Source organism: Punica granatum, chromosome 2 (assembly GCF_007655135.1).
Source record: "Punica granatum isolate Tunisia-2019 chromosome 2, ASM765513v2, whole genome shotgun sequence".
Classification (NCBI taxonomy): Eukaryota; Viridiplantae; Streptophyta; class Magnoliopsida; order Myrtales; family Lythraceae; genus Punica; species Punica granatum.
In genome coordinates this window covers 21,275,568-21,296,640 of record NC_045128.1, presented here as the reverse complement: position 1 = coordinate 21,296,640, position 21,073 = coordinate 21,275,568, and the positions used below count along the sequence as shown (strand labels likewise).

The following is a 21,073-nucleotide window of genomic DNA, read 5'->3' as shown; positions in this document are numbered from 1 at the left end:
GAGGCCACTTTGGTGTGCTTCGCCTCGTGGAGACTCATTATGTGTTGCTAGCCCTATTTTGTGAGGACCGGCTTTCTTGGAAGTTTGACTCCCGTGCACTCGAAAGTTGAACTTCGTGTCATTTTCCCTTGCAATCTCTTCAAGTGAATTCCCCTATTGTCTAGAAGGAAAATACCAATTTGCCCTAGGGAATCAGTGGCCGGAGTTGTCTTGATGCTTGTTGTGGAGGAGGCCTGGACTTAATGTAAATGACCAGGAGCGTTCCAACGTCACTTGCTGGAGTGACCCACGATGGCGACCTCGGGGCGAACTTCAACCAGGGAGGCCCAGTGTACGTCGCTTGCCGAGGTTGTGTTGGCGCGAACTTCAACCGGGGATGCCCCAGTGTACGTCGCTTGGAAAAGTTGTGCTAGTGCGAATTTCAACCGGGGATGCCCCAGTGTACGTCGCTTGGAAATGCTTTTCGTGGGTGGATGATGTCCGAGGTGGTCTCGGTGCAAGCGTTGAACGCGAATGCTCTGGTCTTTTATCGTCGATGTGACTCGTGGTGGGCGGTTTGTGCAACTGTCGCCCCTGGCCGTCTCATGTCGTCAATGTCAACTGAAATCGTTGCGTTGATGGCATAAGGCTCGCTCAGTTGTTTTTGTCTTTAGCTTTGTAGGGGGTACCTCCGTGCCGAGCCCCTTCCCTGTCAAAGTATAAGGGAGGAGGCTCGAGAGGAGTTCTCGGAAAGGCGTGAGCCTGTGCATCATTCTTCGCCTGTGACCGGCGTGTCCCTGTAAAAGATGACAAAGAAGATAGTGTGTTAGGCGATTGTGCGGTGGAGTATGCGGTAAGAAATATGGGGTGGACCCATGGGAAAATCCCTTTTGTCCCGCACACGACCCATGGGTTGTCGCGTGTGGATGACATTTGTTTCCGGGAATGTAGTCATCACCACTCTGGAGTGGTTAGACCATGACTGAGGTCACATAAGCATGTTTTCCCTAATTGCGAGTAGGCAAGCGCAGCCGTCCTAGGGAAGGCTCGAGAAGCCGAGTCCCACGAGGACAGGTGAGTCGAACAGGTCCAACAGAACTGATAGGGCGTCTTCGAGACTGTCCTAATGCTCCATTGAAGGATTTGTTCATGTCGGGAGCCCATTTGTGGGAATGCATTTGAATGAAAGCAACAGAGAGTTTAAAGAAAACTGCGCGTGTTGCCCCAGTGTTTAGTCGATGACCACAACGGAGGTGGATGAGATCCATTCTTGATCGGAGGCATGACCGTGCTGGTCTGCGATCGAGAGTTGGGTCATGCTCTGTTTGTGGAGCTGTCACTTTCTGTCTTTGTAGTGGAAAGATTAGACTTGCTCCTTGAAGTATCGCTTGGATGAATTTGTATCCAAGTCGATTTTGGATTTCAGATGAGCCTGAAAGCAGTAAATGTGAGGCGTCAAAACCTGAAAGCAGTAAATGCAGGGCCGAAGCCCAAAAGCAGTAAATGCTGGGCCGAGGCCCGAAAGCAGTAAATGCAGAACTGAGGTCCGATGCAGTAAATGCATGCTCGATAGGAAAATGCAAGAGATGTAAGAGCAAAGGTCAATGCTGAGGAATAGCGCAAGGCGCTGCAATGCAGTGACGCCGATTTGCTTGCGGTATTGCTCTATGGAGCAGGGATGTGGACTTAGTGTTGAAATCCCAAGGAGCTGGATGGATGGGAGACGTTTGTTGTCTCAATTGTGGTCGCTTAGTATTCAGGATGTCTTCTTGTTGAGAATTTCCTGTAATGGGAAAAGAAAACCATGAAGGAGCATGAACCGTTCAGCATTTCAATGCAAGAGTATAGGGAAGCGATCTGGCCTGGTAGGTGTCGTGCGAGCACACCGAGAGACATGCATTGATACGTTGAGCAGGCATGTATGAGTTGGTGTGAACATGCTTGGACATGTGTGAGGCGTGCTCGATCGCTGGTAGATGCGCTGGGTCACGCAGAGGGACGTGTGTCCGATCACGCAGTGACACTCTCTGTTAGGAAGAAGTTAGTGTTGGTTAACTTCGCCTGGGAAGGTTGATCGGCCCTCGGGCCACAGTTCGTCTTGCTGTGGAGGAAGGGTGAAGGCCGCGAGTGGCCTGCCCGCTAAAGTGGGCACGACTCGCCTATCGTGCGGGGTGAGTGGCCGGGGTGGACGGCCTCTGGTCATAGCACGTCTCGCCATGGAGAGGTGAAGACCGCAAGTGGTCTACCCGCGAAGGTTAGCACAACTCACATGTCGTATGGGGTGGGTGGCCGGGCTGGACGGCCTCTGGTCATAGCACGTCTCGCCATGGAGAGGTGAAGACCGCAAGTGGTCTACCCGCGAAGGTTAGCACAACTCACATGTCGTACGGGGTGGGTGGCCGGGCTGGACAGCCTCTGGTCATAGCACGTCTCGCCATGGAGAGGTGAAGACCGCAAGTGGTCTACCCGCGAAGGTTAGCACAACTCACATGTCGTATGGGACATGGTAGTTGCTGTGCAAACATCGGATGCAGGCAATGTATGAGTTTTCAAAAGCTAATGTCGTTGCATTGATTTGATTCAAGTTCCCAGATTTACGAAGATGGTTCATTTGAAAAAGGGAACTTAAGCAATAAACCAATGCAATGTCCTAGTTTATTTGAAAACATGCATGCAAGTGCAGAAAGAATAAATTATAATTGTATCTGTTACAATGTACATCGCTCATTATAGAAAACAACAAAAGGCCCGCCTAAAAGAAAAACTACGAGCCGACTCAAAGACTCAACTTTTGGGTCGGTTGACGGCATGAAGGCAATTTTGGTCCAGCATGACGGTCCCTGTTTATGCATGGTTTAGGTGCTACCGGGATAGCAACTAACTAAGGATGGGGGCTCCGACTTAAGGGTATCAATTCCTTGAAATCGGGCGGGATTCTTTTCAAGGCCTAAGCGACAGTCGAACCGCGCGCCGTACCCCTACTTCGAACCCCTGTCTAACCTAGCTTCCTAGATTGTCGCTCGTGGGATTTCAAGTGTGGTACCTAAATCCACTAGAATGATGCAATGCAAGTGCAGAAAGTAAAGGTGCATAAAGTAGATAAGCGGAAAATTGCAGGAAGCGGTAAATGAACATGCAAGCAAGCAAACGGGATCGAGCCCCGAACCCACTAAGTATGTCCCCAGTGGAGTCGCCAAGCTGTACGGACCCGAATGTGGACTCTCGTCGGGGCCCGCATTGTGCGCTTTTGGATCGCGCGGCTTGGGAGTGTCCACCTTCCCGTGGGGATAAATGGCGGTTCGTGAGAGAAGGAGTCGCCACTTATCATTTTACGACCCGTAAGTCGAGGGCGGATAAGTTACCCGAGTCTAGGGGTATGGAACACCTAGTTTGTCGTTAAGGCATTGATCTGTGCGGAACCGGAAAATCCGTGTTCGGGGGTTCATGTTACGTGCGGGCCTATATCCCGCACGCCCTTTCGGTACTCTGGTTTGCTAGGCTTGCATTTTTGTTTTATTTACCGCATGAATTAGGCTGCACTCGGCTCACACGTTTTGACACCGTAACTTCGATGAATTAAACGATGTCGGTGGAGAAGCTGAGAGAGAAGTAAACCCGCGTGTCGGGGAATTGGTTCACAATCTTGCGTTACAGTTCATCGAACCATGGAGGTTGAATCCCTGCGTGAGCCAGAACCGCGAGTTCTTGGATTTACTTGTATCTGGGCAAGCATTAGACCGATTCGATTAATTCGACTCTCGGACCGTTCGCTCACCGACTGGAATTCTTACAGATTAAATGTACAAAATAAAATCCTTACAATGCTCTCGAAAACAATAAATACAAATTACAAATGGCCGAATTCCAGTCGACTCGCGTTCGGTTATTATTCCACTCTAACTCACCGTGAGTTTAGGGAAAAAGACCGAAGAACTGAAATTCAATGGACGCTCTCACTGAATAGGGCGTTGGACCCTGTGAGTGTTGATTAGGGCGTTGAACCCTGTGCTCGATGATTAGGGTGTTGAACCCTAATATTATTCGGCCTAGGGATCAAGCTCGACCCGTATGGCAAACAAGTGCGGAAAGATAACACGCAACATGTTAATAACAGACAAGGTGTTTTGTATTTACCGAATGTACGTGGATTAACAAGTTTATTAATCCAAAAGTGTTTCTGCAAGCAAATGCCATATGCTAAGCAATCAAACACGTGCCAATGTTTTAGTATTCTGCTTTTGTTGGAAATTTGGAAAAGAGAATCGAATATCATGTGTGTAGATTGCTTTTATAGTGATTCGGTGTTGTGACACTGAATTACCACTGAATTGATTCAAACTTGTATTTTAACTCTAGATTTGGAACCTAGAGTTCCGCCAAACCATTTTCTTGGATTTGGTTAAGTCGAGTGAAATGATTAGTCCGATAACTGTATTTTGATACAGAATACCCAACTGACATCTTAAACTGCGCTAGGATGTCGGCGAATCACGAAATGATATTCTTGCCCTTGATTTGAAAATTTGTTTTCAGAAAAGGAGAACAACACAATAAGGATTTGAAAGTATGAGGGTTTTGAAAAGGGCATTAACACCGTTTTGTAATTCGTCGACGTGAGTTACAAATTAATGTCCAATTCGTGCAAAGTTATTTAAATGGAATGAATTAACCGTGTGAACGTCCCGATTAACCCGTTCGTGGAATTAATGCTTAAGGTTATTGCCGAATACTTTAATTGTGAAAACGATTCGTGATTTGGCGACCAACACGAATCCGTAAGGATCGAGGATATTTGGTCCAATGACCGAAACTACCCTCGTAACCGAATGGACCCGAATGAGTCAACGATACCCGAATCCATGCATGTTTTGTTTTGAAAAGACATGTAATCGATGTTTTAACATGGGAATCGTGGAAATATCGAAATTACACTTTCGTACAATTCGAGAAATTAATTAAACTCGAAATAAGGAAATCATTCTTGATCCAAAAAGGGCCAAGAAGCCCTCGGCTTCACCTTGTCAAAGATGGCCGAATACTCTCATGGCTCGATTCAAATCACAAAGAATTTCCTTGTCTTGGTTTAATCATTTTTCGCATGCTCAAACATCAAACATCATGAATAACACGTTTTGACAAAAGCCGGTATTACCATGATTTGATTAACTCATTTAAACATGCAAACATTCACAAACATGTTATTTAAGGAATCGATAAAATAATACCGGCTTCATGAATGCAAGAACAACAAAATAAACTCGGAAAAAAACTTGGATCGGGCTAAGGAGACCAATCTTAACCCGAAAAGAGCAACTCAAGTCTCGGCCATCCCATTTAGAGACTTGGCCGTGAGCTCACTTGCCATTTCCGGGTCGGGATGGTCTTCCAAACAACAATCCAAACCTTTTTTCGACATGCTAGCAAGTTATAAGGTAATACACATGCATAATATAACATAAAATTGCATAAAAGTTAAATCTTGCAAGTTAAGTATGCATAAAATACCATAGTACTCCATAGCCATGCAAAAATATAAAAGGCCCTAACCCCTCTAAGTCAAGAGTGATTTACCTAGCCTCGGGATACGAGGAAAGAGTCGGGGAAGTGTTCGAGAGTCGGGTGACTCGGTTGAACGCTTGGAAGGATGCTCGGATGCAAAGGATGCACGTTCGGGGAGCTAGGTGCACAGGGAATGCGGCTGGAATGCACGGGAGGCGCGCGGGCGTGCGCGGGGCGCGGGCAGGCGCGCGGGCGTGCGCGCGGGCGTGCGCGGGCGTGCGCGCGGCTGGCGCTGGCGGGTCACTATTCACCCGAGAGTATCGATTTCACCCGAAATGCACTATTTGACCTGAAACAATAATTTAAAGACTTCAAATGGAAAAACCAATTTCACCAATGAACTCCATGGGTCCAAAATGAGTGGGATATGAAGTCTGAGAAATTTTGAGCTTAAGTCGGGATGATGAACATCGGCTTCCGACTTAAGAACTCAAGGCTCTCTTTTGATCTTTTCGGTTTTCTTTTCTCTTCCTTCTAAGTGCTGTAGTTTTCTGGTTCTCGAGTGTTCTTGGCTATGGAGTTTGAGAGGATTTCTTGAAAGAGAAAGGTTGGAGAGAGTGTGTAAGAGGAGAAGTGATTATCTTAATCACTTTTGGGCCATTTATAGGCAAAGCTAATGACACAATTAGCAAAAGCAAGTGCTCTTAACCCCCATGCTTAGAAAATATCAAGCCTCATCCTCTTCCATTGCATTAATGAAGAAGAGATAAGACATTGATGAGTATTGATGAGCATTGATGGAGGCTTGAGTGTTGTCTTCAAACTCTTGGATATTTTCAAGCAAGAGTGCAAGTTGGCTTCTTGCATTGAAGAAGAAGAAGAAGCTTCTAGAGTAAAGGGTGACTCATCTTGAATAGCCTGTGGGTCCCACGACCGAAGAGGAGAAACCGGGAAAAAGCTCGGGCCTCGATTGATCGCGCATTCGAAGTTCGTGGTTTGAATTGAACGTCGAATTATCGATATACGCGAGGAAATGGATTTAATGAGTCCGAGATTGGCATTTTCCGTGAGAAATTGCCAAATGTCTGTATGAGGCTTGGAAGCCGGTTTTGCTCCTTTTATGCATTCAGAGCGAGGTTACCCACTTCTGATAGCATATCTTGTATCTGCATCCCACGTCGGTCATTTTGACATAAATTGTCAAATTACGTGGGCCCTTGTCCCTTAAGCCGGTAAATACAAATATGGAGCCGGATGTCCTAGGAGGCCGAAACTGGATTTCTCAGATTGCTTTCTGAGTTTCTTGGGCGATCCGGAGATTACTGCGATCTCTGTTTGCTGAGATTGGGCCTCTAAGGATATGAAAAGTGCATCTGAGACCCTTAAAGCACTGCTCGAGGGGTCTAGATGAGTTGTGTGATTCATTCCGACAATTCCACATTGAGCTTTGAGAAGGCTAGCATTGTGTAAGGTAAGCATCCGGCGTCAAGTTTCCCCAAAGAGGACCTCCGGATATGGATTTTCACTGAAAATGGCCTTTTGTGCCCCTCGGAGGTTACTCGGGAAACCGTGAAGGGTTTTGCTGTCTGTTTTGCCCAATTGCGAATGTCAGCTGGAGTTTTCAGGGCAATGTAGTGTGAACTTCGTTTGCCGTAATTCCATCAGACCAGTCTCCGGTTACGCTCTTCCGAAGAAGGGTATGCCCGTTTTGTCATTCGGAAGTCATTCAGAGTGTCTGTATGGCTTCTAAAAGACAATATGAAGCATTGCTCGTGCTCTGTATGATTGAGGGATATTTGGAATTAACTTTTCTTCGAGAAACCGGCATTTTTGGACTTCCACTGAAAAGTTGTTTGTATACAGAAAGTTGTTCTGTATAGAGCAGATGATTTGCAAAATGCCTTTGGGGACACTTTTCATCTGTTTGGCATTGGAGTGGATTTTTGGGGTCCAATATTGGCTGTCTTCCGATGATCGAGGGAACTATCGGAAAATAGAACTGTCCGTGTGATATACTGAAAATGCCGGTTTTGGATATTGCTGAGCTCTCTAGTCACTCTATTACCCTTTGGTGACCCCTGGAGTCCTTCTGTCATATGCATGTGTCATTTGCCCGATTTTGCCGACTTGAGGATGAATAGTGATTTTCTGCTCTGTTAAGTCGTTTTTCTGTATTCTGCTCAGGTTGTGGCTTGGATCATTGCTGATATCATCGTTTGGAAAGGTGAGCCAAAATGGGGTGCTGACAACATCGAGACGTGTAACACGAATAGAATTGTGTCTAGCAAGTACTCGCGTACTATGACTCGAGTCCGGGCCCAATTTGAGGCGGCTCGAGTCGAGATGCACGAGTCCTCTTTAGACCTCTTCGTGTCACACGATCTTTAATTTATATATGAACATCACATGTTTTACCACTCAAGGGCATAGTCGTCATTCCGTGATTCACCGATATCCTAGGCTTTAGGGAGTCGGAAACACCTCGATCTATGGACGGAAAGGGGCGGCCCGTTCGGGTGCGAGTTTCATTCGTACGGCCCATTCCGTCCACTTTCGGTGTTTCTATCTCCCTATTGTAGATTCGGTGGTGAGCATTTTATTTCTGTCGCAAAACACGAAAAAAAACCGGATTAATCATGCATTTGGCTTAATCAAACATTAGATAATGGATAGGCGGAATGCTAGATTCCACTCTAGAGTCAAAATACGAGTTTGGCTAATTCGGTGAAACCGTAGTGACGCCTCACTGAATAAGAGTTCTAAAACAAATTCACACATGTAATTGGCTTAGAACCATATTCTAGCCCACCATATATGTTTGCCTAGGTTAGATACATTGTTTGTTAATCAGCCCCGGTTAATAACTGATTAAATCACATACACTCGACTTAATACACCGCCTGTCTGTATTCGGGTCCGAGCCCATAGGTTACGTATTGCACGGGGCCCAACGCCCCAAATCATCAAACACGAGGTCCAACGCCTCCTAACTCACTGAGCGCGTGCAACCCGAGTGCGGAATGGGATCTAGCCTCGAGTCACCATCACACTCCAAATATGGCCTATGTGGAAGGCAATTTGGATTGGATGTGTGAAACGTGTTAAGATATCACCCGGGAGCTCAATTGGTCTAACGGTTACAGTGGGAACTAATCGGTTCTCTTGCAAACCGTCGGTTCGATTGGACCTGACCCCCGGCTCTTTGAGCCCGCGTTGCCTTAATTTATTTATCGGTCATTCAAAACACACGGTGAGCTGGAGCGGAATATTGGCCCAATGCAAACCGATCGGGATCCATTTACTTTATCCAGTCGTATTATGTAATTATTCGAGTGTACATCGTGAGGACCTTATTTGTACATCTATTCATTCATTTGTAAGGATCCCCGATCGGCAAGCGAGAGGTCCGAGTGTCGAATTGGTTAAGTTGGTCTATCATCACCGAAGGATGAGTAAGCTTGAATAATCGTGGTCTCGGTTCACGCAGGGAATCAACCGCCTTGGTTCGATGAACTGTAACGATAAGATAGTGAACCGATCCCTCGACACACAAGCCTACTCACCTTTCGGGTTCTTGGCCCAACTCAATCAATTCATCAATTTTACGGTGTCAAAACGAGCGAGTCGAGTGCAACTCTAAATCGCGCGGTAAATAAACAAAACGGCAAGCCTAGCAAGCTAGAGTACCGAAAGGGCGTTCGGGATATAGGCCCGCACGTAATAGAACCCCGGAATTCGGAATTTTCGGTTCCGTACGACCATTGCGTTAGCATTTAGGTGTACCCCGTACCCCTAGACCTGGGCGACTAAACGGCCCTCAACCTACGAGTTGTAAACAGTAAGTGGCGACTCCTTCTCACGCGTGTCCGTCGCGCGTCCCCGAGAAGGTGGACCCTCCCAAGCCGGGTTGTATAGGCTCCGCGCATGCGTGCCCCGACGAGATAAAATTCGGGTGCGCACAATGGGACGCGTCATTCGATTAATTAAACCACTCGGAACAAATAATTGGGTAAATTGATTAAATTGATTATTAATTCGTAAACGCATCAATGGTTCACGGAACGGCGGGAATGCCCTTTTCCTTAAAAGGAACTCACAATTTCAAAGCACCGAGGCGTGCACCACGACTAAAATCGACGTCTAACGAGTACTCGCAAGCTACGACACGAGTTCGGGCCCGATTTGAGGCGGCTCGTGTCGAGACATGCGAGTCCTCCTTATACTCCCTCGTGTCACACGGTTCTCAATTTGTATATGAACACCACAGGTTTTACTGTCCAAGGGTATAATCGTCATTCCATGATTCACCGATACCCTAGGCTTTAGGGAGTTGGAAATACCTAGAGCTATGAACGAGAAAGGGCAATCCGTTCGGGTGCGAGTTTCATTCGCGCGGCCCATTTCGTTCATTTCCGGCGTTTCTTTCTTCCTATCGTAGATTTGATGGGGAACATTTTATTTAAGTTACAAAATACAAAGAACCGGATTAATCGTGCACTCAACTTAAACAAACATTAGATCACGGATAGGTGGAATGCTAGATTCCAATCTAGAGTCAAAACACGAGTTTGGCTAATTCAGTGAAACCGCAGTGTCACCACACTGAATAAGAGTCTTAAAACAAATACACGCATGCAATCGGCTTAGAACCATATTCTAGCCCACTATCTATGTTTGCCTAGGTTAGACACATTGTTTGTTAATCAACCCCGGTTAATAACTGATTAAATCACGTACACTCGACTTAATATATAACTTGTCTGTATTCACCGATACTTGTCAATTATTATCTGTTTTTTCGTCAGTTTTATCATTTTTCTTCTATTTTCCATTTGTTTTTGTGGATTTGTTGCGGTTCGGGTCCGAGCCCGTAGGTTACGTGTTGCACGGGGTCCAATGCCCCAAGTCACCGAACACGAGGTCCAACGCCTCTTAACTCACTGAGCGCGTGCAACCCGAGTGCGGAATGGGATCTAGCCTCGAGTCACCATCACACTCCAAATATGGCCTATGTGGAAGGTAATTTGGATTGGACGTGTGAAACGTGTTTAGATATCACCCGGGAGCTCGATCGGTCCCATGGTGACAGTGGGAACTAATCGGTTCTACTGCAAACCGTCGGTTCGATTGGACCCGACCCCCGGCTCTTTGAGCCCGCATTGCCTTAATTTATTTATCGGTCATTCAAAACACACGGTGAGCCGGAGCGGAATATTGGCCCAATGCAAACCGATCGGGATCCATTTACTTACTCAGTTAGACTCTATAATTATTCGAGAGAACATTGTGAGGACTTTATTTGTATATTAACTCAGTCACTTATAAGGATCCCCGATCGGCGAGCGAGAGGTCTGAGTGTCGAACCGGTCAAGTCGGTCTATTATTACCAAGAGATGAGTAAGCTCGAATACTTGCGGTTTCGGTTCACGCAGGGAATCGACCTTCACGGTTCGATGAACTGTAACGCTAAGATGGTGAACCGATTCCTCGACGCACAAGCCTGCTCATCTTTCGGATTCTTGGCCCAACTTGATCAATTCATCGACTTTACGGTGTTAAAACGAGCGAGTCAAGTGCGACCCTAAATCACGCGATAAATAAACAAAACGGCAAGTCTAGCAAACTAGAGTACCGAAAGGGCGTGCGGGATATAGGCCCGCACGTAATAGAACCCCCGAATTCGGAATTTTCGGTTTCGCATGACCATTGCCTTAGCATTTAGGTGTACCCTGTACCTCTAGACCCGGGTAACTCAACGGCCCTCGACCTACGGGTCGTAAACAGTAAGTGGCGACTCCTTCTCACGCGTTTCCGTCGCGCGTCCCTGGGAAGGTGGGCACTCCCAAGCCGCGTTGCATAGGCTTCGCGCATGCGTGCCCCGACGAGATGAAATTCGGGTGCGCACAGTTTGGCGACTCCACTGGGGACATTTAGAGGGTTCGGGCTCGATACCGTTTGTTTGCTTGCCTGTCTATTTACCGCTTTCCGTACATTTATTTTTAAGCACATTTATTTCTTGCATTTGCATCGGATCATTCTAGCAGGTTCCTAGGTACCTTGTCCGAAATCCCACGGGCACCAAAATAGGAAGTTAGGTTAGTCAGAGGTTCCGAGTAAGGGAACGGATCGAGTCGGCTATGCCACCGAACCAGCCCCCAAAGATCCTCGCTCGATTTCAAGGAATTCACACCCTTGTATCGGGAGCCCCCATCCCTAGTTAGTGGTTTTCCCAGTAGCGCCAAGAACCATGCATACACAGGGACCGTCATGCTGGACCAATATCTGCCTCCATGCCGTCAACCGACCCCAAAGTCGAGTCATTGAGTCGGCCCGTAGTTTTCCTTTAGGACAGGCCTTTTGTTGTTTTTCCGAGAGAAAAAGTGATGTATACTGTAAAGGATGTGATTATAGTTTATCATTCCGCACTGCATGCATCATTTTCAAAAACGACTTAGGACATTACATTGGTTTGATCCCTAAAAGCGTTAAGCCGACATCTCCTCCATTTAGGTAAGGATGGACCGCCCGGCTCCCGGTCTCAGGCTCGAAGCAATCACACCGCCAAGACAAGATATCATGCGCATTTGGATGACTCTCTGGCCGGTGGATCACGCCTTCATTCAGGGCATCATCGAAGATCTGGTTATGTTCATCGAAACCCCGGCGGATTGGATCTTCTTGAGGACCGCCATCAAATTTTGGGACCCCGAACATGCAGTATTCAACTTTCACGGGACGGAGTTGGCGCCCACAATCGAAGAGTACACGGCGCTCATCCAAAGGCCCACGCCCACGACCCAAGGCATCTTCGTGCCCGACCCGTTCGCAACTATTCGGAGTCAGCTCTCCAATCTCCTCGACATACCCACCCAAGGATGGGACCACGGCATCAGCGCGACGCATGTCACGGATTCCTGCTCTAAGTCTTCGGCACTCTCCTGTTCTCGTACTCGCCGAACCTCATTGACGGGGCTATAGCCCATGTCGTCTTCCAAGCGGTGGGAGGCCATAGTTACGTGGAGGCTTTGTTAGCCGAGACCATTCGGTCTCTAGACTATGTTAGAGAGGTTCGGCGTGGCAGGATAAGAGGATCCCCGCACCTACTACAGATTTGGCTTCTCGCGCATATCCACCCCTTTTGTTCTTCACATCCGTTCTCCTACATCACTGACGAGCGTTCGCTGAGCGAGCGCCTGGTATCGGTCATCCCACCTCCCGAGCACAGCTTCTCGGAATGGAGGCACTTTTGGCGCGAGTTGACGCCCGCACGGTTCCTATGGGTCGCTCGATGGAATCCCGGCGGCCCCATGATCACAGGATGTCCCGGAATCGTGGGAGTCCCCCTTCTTAGCCATTTGGGGAGCACCCTCATATTCCCCGGTCGAGTAATCAGACAACTCGGCGGCTTACAGGACATTCCCGCTGAGGCGGACCGCCTACCCTACCGCATCTAGTGGGCCGACTCTACATCCACGGCCCCCGCAAGATTCCTACAGATTCGGGAGATCCATTGTCAATAGGACGCTAGCACCATATAGCGTCTGTACTTCCCCGAGCACCCCACTGACGAAGAGCGAGCATTCTCTGCCACATCAGCATACGTGGCCCGGTTCTACTCGCAGGGATCGACATTGTCGCAACGGTCCCAGGCCACCCTGATTCCCTGAGCTGCACCTACCCTCGATCCCGAAGCCGAAAGCTCCACCCAAGCGGCTATGGGTGCAGAGCTACGGGCCATCAGGGAGGAACGAGATAGGCTTCGTTGCAAACTCGTCGACTCTCGCGCGGAGGTCGCGGAGTACATGGAGCTTCAGATGGAGTTAGCTCGAGCACGCGCCCGGGTCGCGCATTTAGAGAGGGAGATGGCCCGTTTGGGTGGCGCATTTAGAGAGGGAGATGGCCCGTTTGAGCGCGAGGTTGGACCGAGTGCGTGCAAGGGCGCGCGAGATCTCCCACCCCTAGGATTAGCGCACGCGCCCGTTTTTGCCCTCACTCGGACCCACGCCACTCTCAACCGGCCACCGAGCGCAAAGGGATGTCGGCTTTACGTTTATGTTACTTTTATTTCGTGCGTTGTATTTTGCAAAAACTATGGAACTCGAATCAAATTAACGTAATGACATTAGCATTTCGAAAACTCATGCATCTCATACATCTTGTCCCTTTATTTATTCCGTACTTATCATTTCAAAATGTCGACGTTGCCCTTATACACTGTTGGAATCTAGGTGATCGCAACTAGCATCGCACCGTTACCCGACTCGTTAGTGTCTCAGGATGGCGGAAGGAGATCGAGTCGATATCTCCGAAGAAGTTAACCCACCGGTTCCGGCTCATTCCCAACCGCCCCCGGCACACGCTCCGCCGCCTCCGACTCCTGCAGGCATACTCCCGGCGTATTCGAGCGCCCCTTCGACACATCTCCCGCCTTCGATGTCTTCAAGGGCGCCCCTTCCACCGGCCTCGCTGACTGCATCCGCCTCCGACGACCAAGCCCACATCACAGCACTCGAGGGCACGGTCAACCAAATGGCCACCAACATGGCAGAGCTGCTCGCCCTGCTTAGAGGACCAAACCGTGCATCCTCGAGCTCCACACCTCCACCGGGACAAGGGCCAACAGTCGACCAGACTCCTTGGGTTCCGTCAACTCAGGCCCCGGAGAACATGGATACGCCCGCGCCACCAACACTGCATACGTCCATGTCTCACCCCTTCACCAGTCCATTTCCGCCACCGCCGGCCCCCACGGCCGTCCCTCTTCCGCCGACGGCATTCCTTACTTCGGATCAGGTCCTATCCGCGCCGCCACCTGTTTCTATGCCGGCCCCGGCCGCGATCTATGCCGCCCCTCCGCCGACGGTTTTTCCAGCCTCAAGCGCGCCTGCTCCGACTCATCCTCAAGCCGCAGAGCTTCCCTCCTACCCGCCTCTACAACCTCACACCAGCTTTCCCTACCAAGCACCGCCGCCAATAAACACCACTTTCCACGAACCGGGCACGCCGACTCACGCGGCCCGATTCGCCTCGCCGACTCACTTTTTCACCGAGGCTGACACCGAGCAGGAGTGAAGACTCAAGAGGATGGAAGAAACAATACGGGCCCTGCAGGCAAGTGATATTCGACCCGATGCGCGCTATGGTGACTGTAGTCTGTTCCTGGGCATGCGATTACCATTGAAGGTCAAGATCCCAAAATTCAGGGTATATGAAGGCACGACGGTTCCGCGGCACCATCTCCGCCATTACTAGGGGAAGATGCTACAATACTGGGACCACGAGGAATTCATTATTCACTCATTCCAAGACAGCCTGTCGGGATCCGCTCTCGATTGGTTCATGTCTCTGAAGGCTGAGGACATTCCGACATGGGCGGACCTTTACCGGAAGTTCATCGACCGGTACCAATACTGTGCGGAAACGCCTCCGACCCTCTTGGAACTGAGCATGAAAGAGATGTCACAAGGCCAAAGATTCGAGGAATACGCCACCAAATGGCGCGCCCAAGCGGCGAAGCACATCCCTCTGATCAGCGAAGCACAACAGATCCAGCTATTCCACTCCACGCTGAGAGGAGTATATTACTCGCATTTGTTGGCCCACACCTCCTCATTCTCCGATCTCATCGAGGCCGAGAAAAAGCTTGATTTGGGCATTAAGCTTGGCAGGATGGAAGGCCCCGCCAGTAAAGGAGAGGAGTCATCGAAGAAGGTCCCCGCGACGTCGTCGTCTTCCGGTGGAATGAGAGGGAGGGAAGTTTCAGTGAACGCCGTCAACACGGCACATCAGGCATCCCAGCAGTATTCGGTGAATCTCACATCCACACTTCCCGTAGTCCCCTCCTACGCCCCACATGCACCTCAATATTGGCCTCAACCCCCTACCCAACCGATTTACTATTCCGCACTACCACCTCCACCCCCACCTACGGTGCCGTCACTCGTCGTCCACCATTATGCCCCTACTCCATCCCAAGCCCCTCAATACCAACCCCCAGCTCTGAGGGCTTCTCAACAGGGCGGTGCAGCACAACCCCCACCTAAGGTCAACAGGGCGGTGCAGCACAACCGCAACCCTGCAGACAATACTCGTCCCTACCGGTCCCGCTTTCCCACATTTACCGGCAAATTCGCGACAAGATCGGGACAATAGCGCCCGGCCCGAGCTTCGATCCAACCATCCAAGATCAAAGCAAGCAGTGCGAGTACCATCGGGGGGCACCAGGGCACACCCTAGACACTTATTGGAGGTTAAGGGAAGGATCTAGGAGATGATTGATGCAAAGGAGCTCGTATTCAATGGTGTAAGATCTCCGAATGTCCAAGCTAATCCCCTCCCCGACCATGGACTGGCTCAGGGGTCCTCCATCAACATGATTACCATCTGCGCATCAGGGGAGGGCGAAAGCGAGCAAGGCCACCCTTCTCCCTTCGTGATTGAGTACGTCCCCACAGAAGCTGCAGTTGGGTTCACCGGAATTGACGCACCTCTTACCCCGTACGTCATAGATGTCCCCGCCCGAGAACCATACTAGGACGACAAGGTCCCCTGGACCTATGAGGGGAGCGTCGGAAGCCTCGAGCAACAACTTGGCGTCATGGGCATAACTCGCTCGGGACGGGTATATGAGAACCTGGCAGTCATGGACAAGGGAAAGGCACCCGCCGCGGAAACAGAGGTGATACCCGGAGTCCCGGGTGCTCCGCCCAAGAGGGTGACCGAGGAAGAAGCTGAAGCCTTTATGAAAATCATTAAGGCAAGTGAGTACAAGGTAGCGAAACAGATGGCCAAATCTCCGGCCCACATATCGTTGCTGGCCCTCCTCCTCAGCTCGGAACCACACAGGGAAGCCCTCCTACGGGTCCTAACGGCTGCACAAATACCCAAGGGGACGTCTCCGGACCGGATGGAGGAAACCATCAACTCCATTTTCTCCAATACCATCTCGTTTTCAGACGACGAGCTCCCCTCTGAAGGATGCGCGCATTCCCGGGCATTGCATATTGTCTGCAAGTGCAACAACCACATCGTCGGTCGGGTCATGATCGACAACGGCTCCGCACTCAACGTATGCCCGGTGACTACGTTGAAGCAGATGAACATAGATCTCAACCGCGTCCGCCCGAGTAAGACAGTGGTCCGAGCCTTCGATGGCTCGCGGAAGGAGGTGAACGGGGAGATCGACCTCCTCATAGATGTCGGCCCGTGCTCTTTTAGCGTCACATTCCAAGTGTTGGATATCCCGAATGCCTTCAGCCTACTACTCGGGAGGCCTTGGATCCACTCGGCCGGCGCCATTCCCTCCTCTCTGCATCAGAAGCTAAAATTCATCGTTGAGGAGAGGATCATCACGGTCAAAAGAGAGGAAGATTACGCCATCTATAAAGAGACGGCGGTCCCTTACATCAGCGTCGGAAATGATGAAAACCTGCCCTTCCACTCCTTCGAGACCATCTCCGTCATTCGGGATTACGGAGAGGTCGGACCATCCCGCGCAGACCGCATGATAGGGAAAGTCCTTTTGCGCCACAATTACATCCCCGGCACCGGCCTTGGGGCGCGCGGGCAAGCAGTCAGCCGCCCCATCGAAGTTGAAGAGTATAAGCATAGGAGGGGACTCGACTTTCGCCCCTCCTGCCATGAAGTTATTGAGGCCCGCCGGGGCAACCATCTCCATCGCCTCGCTATGCACTATGGAAGACTCAACAGGGGCATGCAAGTTCCCCCACTTTCCCACTTCTTCCCTCAACCTCTACTCATCATCAGGAGCACCCTTGACGGCCCTTCCTCGGACCCCGACAACACGCCTGACGCTTCGCCAACAGTGTACGCCGTCACCGAGGAGATTCCTTCAGGGGTTCACATCCGCCCGACGCAGGAAAATGAGGAGCTCAACAATTGGACCTCAGTCCCGCGCTATTCGGCTGTGATCGCCGATGTGTAAGATTTATCTATGTAAAAGATGATTCCCGCGTGTTGGCGCAACCATAGGCCGCACGACGGAAGAGGGATTTCTGTTATGGTTTCACGATCCATACTATCAATGAATTTCCTACATGCACTTTTTAAATTCTCGCGTGTTCTATTTCTTTCCCTGCTCTCTCGTTTACAGCGTTCTAATTGTTCTAAGACGATCCTTTCAATTTTCCAGGTTCCATTCGAATCCAAATCATCGACACGTCGATTCGAACCCATCCGAAGAGTGTCTCGGACAGCCCCGACCCGTATACTTCGGGGAAGGGCTCGACGAAGACAGTCAAGTGCCTGAGATCGAAGAGAGTTTGCACCACCTCGAGGATCGCCAGCTCATCTCAGTCGAGCCAACGGAAGAGATTAATGTGGGTACCGAAGACGAGCCCTGCACCTTGAAGATTGGCACGGGTCTCGACCTAACGCAACGAGCCCGAATGATCGACTTCCTAACAAGGTACCAAGAAGTCTTTGCCTGGTCCTACGCCGACATGCCGGATCTAGACCCGTCGATAGTGAAGCACTTCCTCCCGTTAGACACTGAGAAGTTCCCGCCCAAACGACAGCAATTACGACGGCAACGGGCGAGCCTCCTCCTCCTCATCAAAGAGGAGGTTGTCAAGCAGATCAACGCAAGTTTTCTCGAAGTTTGTAACTATTCCGAATGGGTGGCAAACATTGTGCTTGTAGAAAAGAAGGACGGAAGGGTTCGAGTTTACGTCGACTACCGAGACCTCAACAAGGCTAGCCCCAAAGACAATTTTCCCTTGCCCTACATCGACATACTAGTTGATAACACGGCGCGCCACGCCCAATTTTTTTTCATGGACGGCTTCTCTGGATACAACCAAATTCGGATGGCCGAGGAAGACAAGATCAAGATGACGTTCACTACAATGTGGGGAACCTTTTGTTACCGCGTCATGCCTTTCGGCCTCAAGAATGCCGGGGCAACTTATCAGAGGGCTATGGTTACATTGTTCCACGATATGATGCATAAAGAAGTCGAGGTCTATGTCGACGACATGATTGCCCAGTCCAAAGAAGGAGAAGATCACCTCGTCAATTTGAAGCGTCTTTTCGACCGCCTAAAAGAGTACAAACTCCTGCTTAATTCGGCAAAATGCACGTTCGGCGCCTAGTCGGGAAAACTGCTGGGATTCGTGGTCAGCGAGCGAGGCATCGAGGTAGATCCCGATAAAGTCAAGGCAATCAAAGAGCTTCCTCCGCCGTCATCTGTCCGTGAAGTACGAGGCTTTCTAGGGCGATTGAATTACATCGCGCGATTCATTGCAAACCTGACAGACAAATGCCAACCACTCTTTCGCTTGCTCCGCAAGAACGCGGCGATCGAATGGGACGAAGAATGTCAGAAGGCCTTCGACACCATCAAGGCATATCTGGTTCAACCGCCAGTATTGGTTCCGCCTACACCAGGCCGCCCCCTCATACTTTACCTAACTGTATGTCGACAATCATTAGGATGCATGTTAGGGCAGGAGGAGGAGTCCACACACACGGAGCACGCGATCTATTATCTGAGCAAAAAGTTCACCGACGAAGAGTCCAATTATCCGGAAATCGAGAAGATGTGCTGTGCATTGGTGTGGGTCATGCAGAGGCTCCGACAATACACGCTTTATCACACGATTCGCTTGCTGTCAAAGGCGGATCCCCTAAAGTATTTACTCGACAGCCCTTCCTCCATGCGAAACATCGCCAAATGGTGTTGTCAGTTGACGGAATATGACATCGAGTACGTATCCCGCACCTCGGTTAAGGAGCAGGCGATCGCGGATCATTTGGCAGAATTCCCAATTCAAGACAACACGCCGATTGACCCCAACTTCCCGGATGAGGGGATTCTTCAAGTAGATGATGAGGGGGAGAAACCGGAATGGAAGATGTATTTTAATGGCGCTGTCAACTCCATAGGGTCCGGCATTGGCGCAGTGCTAATATCCCCGGACGGACGCTATTACCCGGTGTCAGCACCCCATTTTGGTCCACCGGCTCCAACGGAGGACTTCCGACCCAATGCTCAAGGCACTATTCACGACCGGAAAATCGAAGGCAAACATGCGGGCACAGAGTCATGGATTGCGGGACAAAAGCATGGTCTACCGAGAAAAGCAGAGGAGAGCCGTCAGAAGAACAGACAAACAAGGAATCCCGAAAACAGCAGAGGCCAGCACTGTGGCACTATTCATCACGGGATTACCGGAGCGTCAGAAGGTATCCAATATGGGACTCTAAAAATCCCTCTTGGTGCTAAAATGACCAATAGCACATCTGGCACACTTCAAAAGCACCCTGCTTAAGCCGAGACACTCCCGAACAATCACAGACGCCTTCCTAACGGGGCCCCCGAGAGGCCCGATTCACGAACAGATAAACGGCACCCGAAAATAGGCCTGCACATACCCAAGGACCACCAGGACCATGGAACAGGTTTCAGACTGCGTTTCGGAGTTCATCTTGGTCTCCCGAGTGGATCCCGACCCGGGAAAAAGGAACCCTTTTCTACAGAAAGACATAGCTGTAGACCCTTTTAACAAATCGTCAGTGCACGAAATTTGCGCCAATCAATCCCAGGGACCTCAAGGGCTTAGGAGATAAACCCCGATAGCATTGCATGATCCATTTAGGTTTCTCGAGTACCTTTCCAGTAACGAAAGAGCCCCTTTCACGGGGAATCTTGTGCTCAGAGCTCATTCGGGAAAATGTTGACGTCCGAGCTTTGCACCACCCACTCCCAATAACCCCCAGGGCTAGGAAATCATTTCAGTTCGGACCAAGCAAGTCATACCGATCTCCCGAGTGACGTTTCAATGGTCACGAACGCCTCCCGACAAGCCTTCGGGACTCATTTTTGACAAACGGAGATCACAGTGGTCTCCGAACACATCAGAACACTCGGGAAACACTGAGAAAGCCCCGTTCGCAGATTCCTAGGTCATCTCCGGTTATTGATCTCCAGCCGGGGTCGGCGAGTAAACCGTTTCGCTCAATGCGAAGAACACGCCGACACGAGCGGTACATCACGCAGAGGCGCGAACAAGCGACAGAAACGGACAACTTCACCTCGATCATCAAAACGGAGAAAAACCGGCTTCCGAGTCCTCGGGACGCCTGAGCATTCACCCATACGAAGAGTGTCAATATTAGGCTCATTAAAACCGTATTCGCGCGTACATCGATAATTCATCGTTCAAGCGAACCACGAAAATCGAATGCGTGATCAATCAAGCCCCGAGCTTCTTCCGGCTTTCTTCCTAATCAAGTGGGACCCTTGAGCTAGCCGAGCCGAGCCGAGCCAAGCCGCGAGCCATGGCTCTTCTCTAAAGACAAGCCAAATGAGCCTCCACCACCCATTTCAAAATATCTCTTACACCCCATCACTTCTCTTCTTCCATCCATCACCTCCCATCAACTTTTCAAGACAACTTCCCCACCCTAATCTTCCCTCCAAAATTCGGAATCCCTAAGCACCCATTAATTGCACTTAGTTTTCACTAAACAAGCCATTAAGTCTTCCTTTATAAGCCCATTGCATCATTAATTTAATCACAACTCAACTTCCATCATCTCTCTAGCTTTCTTACTCTAGGAAACCCTCTCCAAG

The 21,073-nt window shown here is 49.9% G+C and overlaps 1 protein-coding gene across 1 annotated transcript; it reads left to right on the top strand.

Annotated features, from left to right (window-relative positions):
• Positions 1 to 13,755: 13,755 nt before the first annotated feature.
• LOC116193758 (extensin-like) lies at positions 13,756 to 14,550 on the top strand. The gene has a single exon (XM_031522506.1). The coding sequence runs from the start codon at positions 13,756 to 13,758 to the stop codon at positions 14,548 to 14,550; it is 795 nt and encodes a 264-aa protein (XP_031378366.1).
• The last annotated feature ends 6,523 nt before the right edge of the window (positions 14,551 to 21,073 follow it).

Coding starts and splice junctions, on each gene's coding strand:
- LOC116193758 (XM_031522506.1), top strand. CDS start 13,756: ATGGCGGAAGGAGATCGAGTCGATATCTCCGAAGAAGTTAACCCACCG.